This window comes from Puma concolor, chromosome B1 (genome assembly GCF_028749965.1).
Source record: "Puma concolor isolate L17-30 chromosome B1, mPumCon1.1.hap2, whole genome shotgun sequence".
NCBI classification, from domain to species: Eukaryota; Metazoa; Chordata; class Mammalia; order Carnivora; family Felidae; genus Puma; species Puma concolor.
The window spans coordinates 132,483,208-132,495,977 of record NC_141670.1 but is presented as its reverse complement, the minus strand read 5'-3'; the positions used below and the strand labels follow the sequence as shown (position 1 = coordinate 132,495,977).

At 35.1% G+C, this 12,770-nt stretch overlaps 1 protein-coding gene across 2 annotated transcripts in view; it reads left to right on the top strand.

The window, feature by feature from the left end:
- The window catches only part of MMRN1 (multimerin 1), a 70,958-nt gene extending 59,611 nt beyond the window's left edge, over nucleotides 1-11,347 (top strand). For both annotated transcript variants that reach the window (XM_086704584.1, XM_025922444.2), the window contains exons 8-9: nucleotides 8,907-9,059; nucleotides 10,483-11,347. In XM_086704584.1, the coding sequence (XP_086560710.1) occupies nucleotides 8,907-9,059; nucleotides 10,483-10,904 (575 nt within the window). In that variant the 3' untranslated portion in view covers nucleotides 10,905-11,347. The remainder of the gene's footprint in view (nucleotides 1-8,906; nucleotides 9,060-10,482) is intronic.
- The last annotated feature ends 1,423 nt before the right edge of the window (nucleotides 11,348-12,770 follow it).

Below are 12,770 nucleotides of genomic sequence, written 5' to 3'. Positions count from 1 at the left end.
AGCCTGTTTCTGATTCTGTGTCTCCCTCTCTCTCTGCCCCTCCCCCGTTCATGCTCTGTCTCTCTCTGTCCCAAAAATAAAATAAACGTTAAAAAAAAAATTTAAAAAAAAAAAAATAAAATAAAAATAGCTTCCTAGATTAAAGGTGCAGTAAAAGTATCAGATAATTTTTATAATTCAGTGTTATATTACCCCAAAGTGTTGTGCTCAAATGAATTTAAGCAGTTTTTCTCTTAGGGTCAAATAACTATCTTAGGATTATTAGTTATTTGAAAATAGTAACAGTTCCTAACTGCTCAATTCGACAAATATAACTGAGTGCTAAATGGAATCAGGTACTGTTCTAGGTATTTTGGATACATCATAACTTTTTTTTTTAAAAGCTATCTTCCTGAAGTTTACACTCTAGCAGTGATAGAGGAAAAAACAATAAAAATATAAATTGCATTATATGTTAAAGGTAATAAATGCTATGCAGAAAAGGAAAAGCAGAGAAAGGTAAGGGAATCAGTGTACTGCAGGATGCACCAGGATATGCTGGGAGCAGATTACAACATCATTAAATAAGATGATAGGATAGGCTTCAACTGATAGGAAAATAGTGAAGTCGGCAAGAAACTGGGAATATAAAGATAAAGAAAGCAAGACTCTGGCTCAGAGACTTTGTAGTTTTGTTTTAACAAAAGTTGATCATAGAGGATGTGCCTAGAGAGCAATGTGACATTTGGTTGTTGTTATGTTTTATGTATTTTTATTCTTTTTAAAAATTTTCATATGCTGATGAACACTACATAGTTATAAAACTATTTTGAATATGAAAGAAATATACCAAAGTATGTACTAAGCACTAAATGAATGCTATATGTTTTCATTATTATAAGGGTTTTTTTCTTATTAAGAACTGGGTGTTTGGGCAAATCTCATGTAAGAGGGAGATTTGAGCTGAACATTCATTAATCAACCATTTACATCCTGTGTTGAGTATACTATGTTCAGATTCATTCTCTTGGTAACAAAGATTTTTTTTTTAACATTTATTTATTTTTGAGAGATGTAAAGAGATACAGCACAAGCTGGGGAGGAGCAGAGAGAGAGGGAGACACAGAATCCAAAGCAGCCTCCAGACTTTGAACCCTCAACACAGAGCCTGACATAGGGCTTGAACTCAGGAACCATGAGATCATGACCTGAGCTCATGACCTGAGCTGAAGTCGGATGCTTAACAGACTGAGCCACCCAGGCACCCTGAAGATTTTTAAGCAGGAATATGGCTAATCATGTATGTGCATCATTAAGTTTGAGTTCTTTAGACAGACCAGTTAGAAAATCATTATAACAGCTCTGGCATGAATAGATGAAGACAGGAATAAAATGGAAGCTGGGAGTATCAGTTAAATGTGAATATATATTTAGTAGAAATTATCTAATTGAAAATACAAAGACTTAGAATGAAGAATAACAGCAAAGTTTGAATAAAGCATCAATCCCATAAAGATTTCCACTAATGGAAATAGGAACATTAAGGAGGAAGCACAGATATATACAGGAAGGGAAGTTTAGTCTGTGATACATTAGTTTAAAAATCAATTATTTCTGCAGCGGCGCCTGGGTGGCTCAATCAGTTAAGTGGCTGACTCTTGATTTCAGCTCAGGTCATGGTCTCATGTCTCATGGTTTGTGAGTTGGAGCCTGGCATCGGGCTCTGTGCTGACAGTGTGGAGCCTACTTGGGATTCTCTCTCTCCCTTTCACTCTGCTGCTCCCTGCCTCTCTCTCTCTCTCTCTTTCTCTCTCTCTCTCTCTCGAAATAAATAAATAAACTTAAAACAGATCTATTTCTATCAAAAGTTCATAAGTTAATTAGCAATGTAAGCCTCAAATCAAAAACTGGTTTGCAGGTAAAAGTTGGAAATTACTTGCACGGAGGTGATGTTCAAGGACACAGAAGTAAATTAGAAAGCTAAAGAAAAAGAATAGAAGATAAAAACATGGAGATATCCTATGTTTGATGAAAGCGAGAAAGAGAGAGAGAGATCAATGAGGGAAAAAAAGAGAAGGAGTGATAATAATCAGGAAAGTATATGTATCACAGAACTCAATCTTTAAGAAAAAAGAAAATGAAAACAAACAAACAAAAAGAAAGCATAGGGATGTGGAAGGATGCACAGTCTGTGAGTTTTGACAAATGCAGTCATATGATCACCACGACAATCAAGACAGAGAACCTGTCCATCACCCATCACCCCTTCCAAATTTCCTTATGTACCTTTGTAGTCAGACTCTACCTCTACTCCCAGTCACTGGCAACAAGTGGTCTGTTGTCTTTCCTCACAGTTTTATCTTTTCCAGAATATTTCATAAATGAAACGCATGTTCGTAGGCTTTTGAGTCTGCCTTCTTCCACTTAGTACACTAGGTTTGAGATTCATCGTGTTGTTGAATGCATGCCTTTTTATTTCCCAGTAGCGTTCCACTGCATGGACGAACCACAGGTTGTTCATCCATTTCCCAGTTTAAAGATATTTTGGTTATTTCCAGTGTGAGGTGATTATGAATAAAGCTGCTATAAACATTCATGCATAGGTTCCTGTGTGCACACAAGTTTTCATTTCTTTTGAATAAATACATAGCAAAAGCATAGCTTGCTTGTAAAATAAGCATAGTTTTACTTTTATAAGTAATGGCGAACCACTTGCCATTTCCACTAGTAATGTACAAGAATTTCTCCACAACCTTGCCAACCCTTGGTATCATCAATATTGTTTATTTTACCATTCAGTAGGTGTGTAGTTGTATCTAATTGTGATTTTATTTTGCATCTTCCTAATGACTAATAGTGTTGAACACATTTTAATGTGTTTGTCGTTTTTTAAATACTGTTTTTGATTAAATGCTATGACTTTTAAGAAAAAGGTGAAAACAGTTGATGATATCAAATAGAAACATTTAATTTCCTAGGTCATGTCTTAAGATAAATGAATGATAGGGTCTCCTGGGTGGCTCAGTCGGTTAAGTGTCTGACTTTGGCTCAGGTCATGATCTTGTGGTTTGTGAGTTCGAGCCCTGTGTCGGGCTCTGTGCTGACATCTCAGAGCCTGGAGCCTGCTTCAGAATCTGTGACTCCCTCTCTCTCTCTGTCCCTCACCCGCTCTTGCTCTGTCCTTGTCTCTCAAAAAGTAAATAAATGTTTTTTGTTTTTTTTTTTTAAAGATAAGTGAATGATAATTTAATGACAAGGTTAGAGTAAATCTTCTGGGACAGAGCGAATACATTTGTGAAGGATTGCTGATAGGATTAAATGAGTTTTAAAGCTATATTTGAAAGGCTGAGAAAAAAGATCCCAGAAAAAGTATCAAGAACAACAGATGTGAGTTAAAAAGAAGAACAAAAATAAAAACTGATGACTTGAAGGAAAAGTAGTAAAGATGGTCAGAAACAGTATTTCCATCCATCTATCCGCCAATGGATAGAATATGAGTAATTAGAACAATGGGTTTGGAAACTTAATATAAGCAAATAAATACACTTCTCTAAGTTGTTGGCAAGGAGCATATGAAGCACTTTTAGAGCAATGGAAGGATAAACCTTATTTGAAAGGAACAATTTTGATAAATGCGGACACAGACTAATGCTGAAAGTTAATGCATCCATAAGTATGAGGGTAGAATCATTTTAGAGAGCATTGAAATTGGAAGGAAAAATAAAGTCCTAATGTTGTATGGGAATGTTACCTTGACCTAAGTTGTGCGGTAGATTTGTACATCATACTCTTCTCTGTATATGACAAAACTGGCCCAGAGGCAATGTCAAGTTTCCTCACTCCTCTTTGGAAACTCCATTCTGCCCCAAGCAGAGATCAGGGTTATCTTCCTTCTGCAATGTTATTGTTTAAGGAGGGAGAAAGAAAGAAAGAAAGAAAGAAAGAAAGAAAGAAAGAAAGAAAGAAAGAAAGAAAGAAAGAAAGAAAGAAAGAAAGAAAGAAAGAAAGAAAGAAAGAAAGAAAGAAGGAAGGAAGGAAGGAAGGAAGGAAGGAAGGAAGGAAGGAAGGAAGGAAGGAAAGAAGAAAGAAAGAAAGAAAGAAAGAAAGAAAGAAAGAAAGAAAGAGATCTTGATGCTAAAGCAGAACTAAGGAATAAAAATGCAAAATAAATTAGGTAAATACTAAATAAAATGACAGTAAAATATATTAGATAAAATGTATTATATATAACATTATATGTATTATAAATAAAAACAAAAATGAAGAAGACATCCATATAACAGGCCACTTCATTTTATTTATTTATTTTAGATTTATTCTTAACTTTATTTATTTTGAGAGAGACAGAGAGAGAGCACAAGTGGGGGAGGGGCATAGAGAGGGAGACAGAGAGAATCCCAAGCAGGTTCCGTGCTGCCAGCGCAGAGCTTGATGCAGGGCTCAAACCCACAAACCCATGATATCACAACATGAGCTGAAACCAAGAGTCAGACACTTAACCAACTGAGCCACCCAGGTGCCCCTGCCACTTCATTTTTTTTCATTAACTATCTATTGAGTAAGTTTTGAATGACCCCTGAGAAAGATTGAGGGGACAGAGTGGTAAATTCAACACACTCCCTCTTCTCATGGACCTCATAGATTTCACAAGTAATTATAATAGAGAATGACAAATATTAGCAAAGGCAGAGTGCTTTGAAAATGTAAGGAGTTCTCCAGTCAATTCAAGTTTTACGTGAACATTTATGAAATGTAGAAGTAGGATTAATAGGAAAGTGTAACTTGAGTACATATTAGGAGCCTGAAAGCAAAGACCAGAACAAATTGAAGCTTATGAAACATTCCAAGTCAATGGCAAAGGAATTTTAGTCATGTTCAGAGCAGGGAAATGAATATTGAAAGATTAGTTATGCTACTTACCCAAGATAGTAGAATGTTGAGTTGGCAGAACTGTTCAACTAATCATACTGACCTCCACCAAAGAAAATAAATGGCCTATAAAGAGTTTAAGAGGTTACTGAAGCCCAAGGTAGGAGAGAAGCTGTGGAAAGTTTGCTTGAGATGATTCCGTGTCTCTAGAAAAACATGCCAATGACATCATAGCATCAAACTCTACCTGGTCTTTGAAAATGTGAAGAAAGGATAGAGTGTTGGGTTAAGAATGTGGTCATCTATTCAATCTTTCATTAATCTGTTTATTCAACTTTATTTTATTATTTTTAGTTTTTAATTTCACTCCAGGTGGTTAACATACAGTGCTATTAGTTTCAGATGTATGATATAAATGATTCAAGAATTCCATACAACACCCTGTGCTTCTTTATTTCACTTTAAAAAGACATTTTAGCACTTGGTATGTCAGGCACCGTGCTGGTCAGTAGTGACACAAAGTTTAATAGAGGATCCAAGCCCTGACTTCACAAAAGCTCACAACCTAATCGAGAGTCAGGAGGATACGTGAGCAATTACACTGAAGTTTGATAAATTCAACATGAGAACTTCTGAGCATTTGACAATAAGAGAATTAATGTAATTAATCCTATTGGCAGGGATGAGAGAAGATTTCAAAAAGAAAATGATGCTTTTAGGGGGTCTGGTTTTTGTTGTTAATTCAAGAAAAAATTGCCTTTTGAGCACAAGCGTATGCAAGAACTTATAAAGATGCCTAACCACTTTTTAAGTATTTTAGTAATAAGGTAGAAATGTGAGTCGGATGATGTACAAAAGTAGATTTTAACTGATTGTATAACCATAAATAGTTTCAATTTATAAATCAATGTCAATCCATCTTTAGTTGTCTGTTATAAAACTCTGTGCTTGACACTGATCCATTAAGTATTTTCATCAGTGACTTAGATGAATTTAGATAAAACATAAGTTTGAAAATGATGAAGCTGGGAGTGTTAATTTAAAACAGTGTATACAGAATTAAAGAACAGTTTCTATGGACAGATGGTAAATCAAGTCTAATAAGATAAATGTAATTATTGGTAATAATTACAAATCCATACTAAAATGAATTAAATAAACATGAGATTTTAGATAATTTCGGTGACATCATAACATAGAAGACCTGTTATGACACAATGTAATGCAGTTGCAAAAATTGAAAATGAACACTTAATACTTATGTAATATTAACAAAATTATAAGGTCATTTCATTTCAGTATGAGGTCATAATGGGCAACTGTTACTGTAGCCTGCTCTAATTAGAGTCAATTCCCAATATATCCAGTTCTGGAAGACATGGGCATAATTTTATGTATCATGGTGTGGATTGTTTAAACAGGGATTTGGAGACCAGAGTTGTCTAAAACATCAAAGAAGGCAGAGAAAAGGATTTAAAACACAAGTGGCAGAAGCAGGTGCAGACCAGTGTGTGAGGCTCCCTGGACAGGTATTCAGTAGGAACATGAGATGCCCCAGAAGGCAAACCATGTGTATTCTCAGCAAGTTCCAGCTACTACAGCAATAGGAGCAATCAAACTCAAGTGAACCCCTCCTCCAGATGAATGAGCCTGCAAAGGAATCAGAATAAAGAATAAAATGTCATCCTCTGAAACAACTCAGAGAGAACAAGGAAATACCCTATTCCTAGAGGTAATGGGATGGGAGGGAGGAGAAGAATGAAAAGCACATCCTACACATTAAATAGAAAGCAAAGGCCCTGGTTTTATAGAATCACAGTAGAGCCAGTAGGAATACAAAAAAGTACATTTCTAGAATTTCTGAAGTTCTCCTTCCTCGAATAGGTTTGATCCCTGATTCATGCATGGGGGCAGAGTCTACAGGTGAGAATAGCATTTTCCGATCTGGGAAAATAAGACTTATAGAGCTGATCAGATTGCATAAATAATTCAGTGTCCCCTCAGCGCCACTGCACAGTTGATTCATTCCTAATGAAACACCGTAATTGAACACTACCCTGTGAGTCGATCACTGGGCTAGATTCGGAGAACATGAAAACAGATGAAGCCAGTGCTTTGACATAAAGAATTCACATTTCTATAGGTAATGGAGAATCATTGAAGTTTTTAAAGCTAGGAAGCAATGAGCGAGGTTTTAGAAAGATAGGTAACAGTAAATGGAAGGGTTTAATAACCTATTCACTTGGTTGAGAAATGATGTTAAAAAAAATGTAGGCCAGTTCGAGACATTTTTTAAAAGATAATACATACATATGGTATTTTCCATAATGAGCAAAGCAGTTTATGGAATATTGAAGAAAATATATCAAAATAATTTAAACCAATTTCTAATTGTGTAATATATATTTTCTTTGCAAAAAAATTCTAATAATACAGGCATGTAGTTTGGTCACATTATATGTGAATTTGAAATACTTAAATATGAATTATAATGTATATAAGATATTTACAGCTCTCACTTCTTGAGAAAAAGGTTAAACAAAGCAAATAACCCTAAATTTAAAAATCAACAATCAGGATTAGAAATGAGTAAATTGTAAACTGTTTACACTTTTGTCACAAGGTGGCGCCATAGCGGTAACTGTGGCCGGTAATGTGTTCCCTAACCTTTTCTCTGTGTTTACATAATTATGAATTACCTTTATAACCATATTTATAATTTGAGGTTTTCTAAATAATTGAAATTATTCTATATCTATGAGTGAACTGGAACATTCTGCCTTCGGTAAATCAAATGGGTCAGAAATCTATCTCATTCTTTAACTGCTGTCTAATATTCCTTAGGGAAAAGATACCTATAATTTATTTTACAATGAAATGGTCATTTAGGTGTCTTATAGTTTTTCACTAATGCAAATTATGTCATAGAGAACATTTTTTTAACAATTCTCTTTGTATACATAGGCAAATGTCTCTGGATTTTATATTCTTTCAGGAGAAATTTCTGGCTTTGAGCACATGAGCCTTTTTAATTCTGATAAATATGGTTAAATTGTTCACTCAAATGTTCTAACAATTTAAGGTCTAACCAACATTGTATGAGAATGCCCATTTTTTTCCATAACTGAATATTTTCTGTCTTCTTAAATGTTGCAACCTGATATAAAAATGGTGGTGAAAATTTACTATTCCTTAATTAGTGAAGTTGAATAGGCTTTAAAAATGTTAATGAACTTTTGTGGGTTTTGTTCAGTATTTGGCCAGTTCATATCACTTGTCCATTTTTCACTTTTTTTCCCACAATCCTTTGGATTGATCAGAGCTTTTCATATCTTATGGATATCGTTCGTTCGTTCTTTGTGTTTGTCAAAAAAATTTTCTCTTAATCTGTCACTCATCTTTGAACCTGATGATGATGACTTTCACTGCAAATGTGTTTTGTTATTGGGTGGTCAAAGGTCAGGATTTTCTCTTATGGCTTCTGGATCTTTGTTTTGTTTTGCTTTGAGTTCTCCAAAATGTTACAGCTCTACAAAGATATTCTTTTCACTTGATTGTAATATCATTGTATGGATTGTTTGGGTTCATGTTTTTGTTTTTTTATTTTTTATTTTCTTTTTACATTTAGTGTTTTTGTATGTGGAAAGTACGTTTTTACGAATATTTAATTTATATTAGCACCATGTATGTACCCACGTTTTTTCTTCTCCAATGATTTGAAGTACTACCTTTATCAGTTCCAATATATATAAGTCTGTGTCCAGATAGCCTATTCTGTTCTACAGTTAAACAAAATCTTAACGTTTTCACGCAATGGATTGTCCCCACTTTGAATATCACAGAATGATCCTCACTTCGAAGAAGCAGTAAAAGGAGCTCAGAGACTTAAAAGGTTTCATGAAGTCCTGGGACTGTACTGGCGGCCAACCTGGGCCTGGGAACCCATTTTTCTCATTTCTGCTTCAATGTTTTTCCCATTCAGCTGCAAACTATAATTTAAGATCAACAAGAAAATAGGTCACTTTCAGCCTCGCTTATCTCGATTCTTTCTTTTTCAGGAACAGAGGGGTATTCAGACTGCAGTAGGTCCCCATGCCAGAATGGAGGCACATGTATAAACGGAAGGACTAGCTCTATCTGTGCCTGCCGACATCCGTTCACGGGTGATAACTGCACCGTCAAGCTGGTGGACGAAAATGCTCTGGCTCCAGGTAGGAAAGCGCACGCAGCCTTGGATTCGCTCAATGTCATAAAAACATTGTTTGAAAATATTCGCAAATGATTAATCTGGACTCTTGTGAGGATTAATTCCTTTTACTTCTGAAATTTACCGAATGACTTACATGATTTACAAGCGGAAATGTCTGGCAGGTAAATCCATATTGATGTACCCTTGTTGAAATTTTCAATTTTGATATAATAGAGGCAGTCTTTTTTTTTTCTTGTACATCTTAAAAGAAAACATAGATGTACATACCTGATTGATATAAACTTTCTTCTCAAACAAGTTGATAAAGAAATATACCTTTGATTCATATCAGATATGGTCATTTAAATGAAGCTTTAATAAGTAATTAGCAGCATGTCTTCTATGAAGGTTAAGCTAACAGTGCCATTGTGACTGGGTGAGACTTAGAATATGCTCAGACGTACTAAGTAGAACCAAATGCCTTTTTTGTCCATTTACCTTCGTAAGTATTGCTTGTTACAAATTAAGAGTGTACCATTTCTGATTTTTATACAAGAAAATATGTGCAACATTTAAAATATATTTTCTTTTTTTTTTTTAATTTTTTTTCAACGTTTTTATTTATTTTTGGGACAGAGAGAGACAGAGCATGAACGGGGGAGGGGCAGAGAGAGAGGGAGACACAGAATCAGAAACAGGCTCCAGGCTCCGAGCCATCAGCCCAGAGCCTGACGCGGGGCTCGAACTCCCGGACCGCGAGATCGTGACCTGGCTGAAGCCGGACGCTTAACCGACTGCGCCACCCAGGCGCCCCTAAAATATATTTTCTTTAATGATGGCAAAAACATATTTTAACTCAGGCTTTCTTCAATAATATGCTGCATGCCAAAGAGTAAATGTTTTAGTCTATTTTTAAATCTCAGCCTTTGTAAGTACATTTGGCATTAATTACATAGAAAAGTGCTTTTGTCTACTTCTCTATAGTGCATATGACTTTGTCTGGCTTCCGTTTTAGCCTCTAGAAACTGTTTGACAAGGTGCTGGAAAAATTGTTTCTACATCATGTCAGCTTCAATTCCTACTAGGGGCTTTAAAACATGCTGGCATAACATAATAACCATAGAGTGCTTTGAATTTATTTATCTCTGGAGAGATCAAAGCAACACGCAAATTAATCTTTGAGGCATTTCTATGAGGGATGTATTAAGAGTTATTATCATTCTATCCGGATCTGAATGGAGAAACTGAGGCTCACAGAGGGCAAATGATTTGAGATAAGCCAGCCAAGAGGCAGGCATATCTGCCTATGCCCTTGTTAAATCTGATGAATGACCTTTTTCCTTCTGGTAGCCCTTTTTATAACTGAGATAAAATGATAAAGAAATGGGGAAAGACAATATTTAAAAAAAAAATGAAAATTGACTCCACTTTTTTTCCTCTAACAGATTTTTCCAAAGGATCTTACAGATATGCACCGATGGTGGCATTTTTTGCATCTCACACATATGGAATGACTACACCTGGTCCTATCTTATTTAATAATTTGGATGTCAATTATGGAGCTTCGTATACTCCAAGAACTGGAAAATTCAGAATTCCATATCTTGGGGTGTATGTGTTTAAGTATACCATTGAGTCATTTAGTGCCCATATCTCTGGATTTTTAGTGGTTGATGGAAGAGACAAGCTGGCATTTGAATCTGAAAATATTAATAGTGAAATACGCTGTGATAGGGTTTTAACTGGGGATGCCTTATTAGAATTAAATTATGGGCAGGAAGTGTGGTTGCGACTTGTAAAAGGAACAATTCCAGCCAAATTTCCCCCTGCTACTACATTTAGTGGTTACTTGTTATATCGTACATAAATTAGTATGAAAGACAGACTATCACCTTCACTGAGAAGCAGCCAGAGTTTTCCTTTATCTTTGCATGCACATCTGCTCTGTTTTTGGCTTTCTACATGAAATGAAAATCAACTTTTCTTTTAATCTGAGTAAGCCTGTAAGTTTGCTTATGTCATAAAATTATTTCACTATCTCTCGGATAACCTGTATACGAAGAAGTTTTGCTCGTAAAGGGATTTAGTGACACAGAAAACAAAGTGCATTTGTTGACATAATGATTTTTGTCTTCTCCAGTTAAGTAGTTTTAATATAATGTAATATGATTAAATGGCAATCATTCGATTTTGTCAGTCACAGTACTCTCTACAATAAAATACTTAGCTTTTGTTATTCCCTATGTATATAAATATATAACATACATTTCCTAAGTTCAAAATTCAAATAAATTACTGAAAGACTGAGAAGTGTTTTGTTGTTGTTGTTGTTTTAACTTTGATTTTTACTCTTCATTATTGGATTGATCAGTTTTATATATTAAAATTTTCATTTGTAATCAAACTTAAGAAAGTTGTATTTGAAGCTTGAAATATGCTTAACTCCCATTCTCTGTAATTTAGAGGTTAAAGTAGTAATTGACAAATAGTGGAACATTTACATCTATGTCTAAGCATGTATAAGTGGTTCTTTTACCTGCCTCCATTATACAATATCTACACGGAAAAAATAAAAGTTTCCTCTGATGAGTATCCTTCCAAGGCAGTGCAATCAGGCCTGCTCATCTTCTTTTAAAGGGGACATAAGATTCCAGAGTAATACTACGATTTATGTGATGTTCACTCTGTCCTGATTCTCTTCTAAGGAACTTACATGGAATGTCTCCTTGATTCCTCACAAAAACTCTTGTAAAGTGGGTATTATTATTATCATGTTTACAGTTGAGGAAACAGACACGGGGAGATTATAGGATGGACCAAGCTCCACAACCAGCAAGGACTGAGGCCGGATTTAGAACCAGGCCGGGTCTTCTCCAGAGTGGAGAGTCACCCTTCGTCTTTATTGCCTCCCATATATGTACCACAATCTACGTGATGACCTCTTTAGCTTGTTTAGAGTATTTTATTATAACACCGTTAATGTAGTGGACACCGTTAAATATACATTTTTTTCATGTTTAATAAAGTATTTCTGAAGAATAGGTTCCTATAAGTAAATAGTAAAAATAATAATGAAAAAAAAGTCTGGCTTGGCAAACATTCTTCAGGAATTAATTTACTTATTGCTCACTAGAATCCTATGATATATACATATTAGACCTATGACATACATATTAAGTATTACCATCCTCTTTCTACTGCTAAGAAACTGAGGCTCACAGAGGGTAACTACAGCAAACTATGGGAAATTTCTGTAATAAAGGACAAGCATATTTTTCTTATTTTGATAAGTACTATCAAATTGCCCTTGAAAAGATTTGTGCTGATCCATAGTCCCCTTTTGCTCATGTAAAAAAGCATTCTTTAGCTCCTCTTCACCCTCATCAAAATTCACAATTTTTAAAATGTTGCCAATCTTGAAAGTGAAAATGATGTTTTCTTATAGCAGAAACTTGAGAAGAATTCAAATTGGCCAAAACTTGAAAACATATGTCCATACAAAGACTTGTACATGAATGTTCATGGGAGCTTTATTTGTGGTAGCCAAAAACAAGGTACCGCCCACATGTCTAGCAACAGATGAATGGTTAAGCACACGCTTGTATATCCATACAGTAGACTGCCAAGCAATTAAAAGGAATGAACACGCAACAACATGTATGAAACTCCTAATAATAATGTAGGAGAAGATTTCAAACTGCAAGCTGATAAAACTTGGCCAACCCTGCGGGAA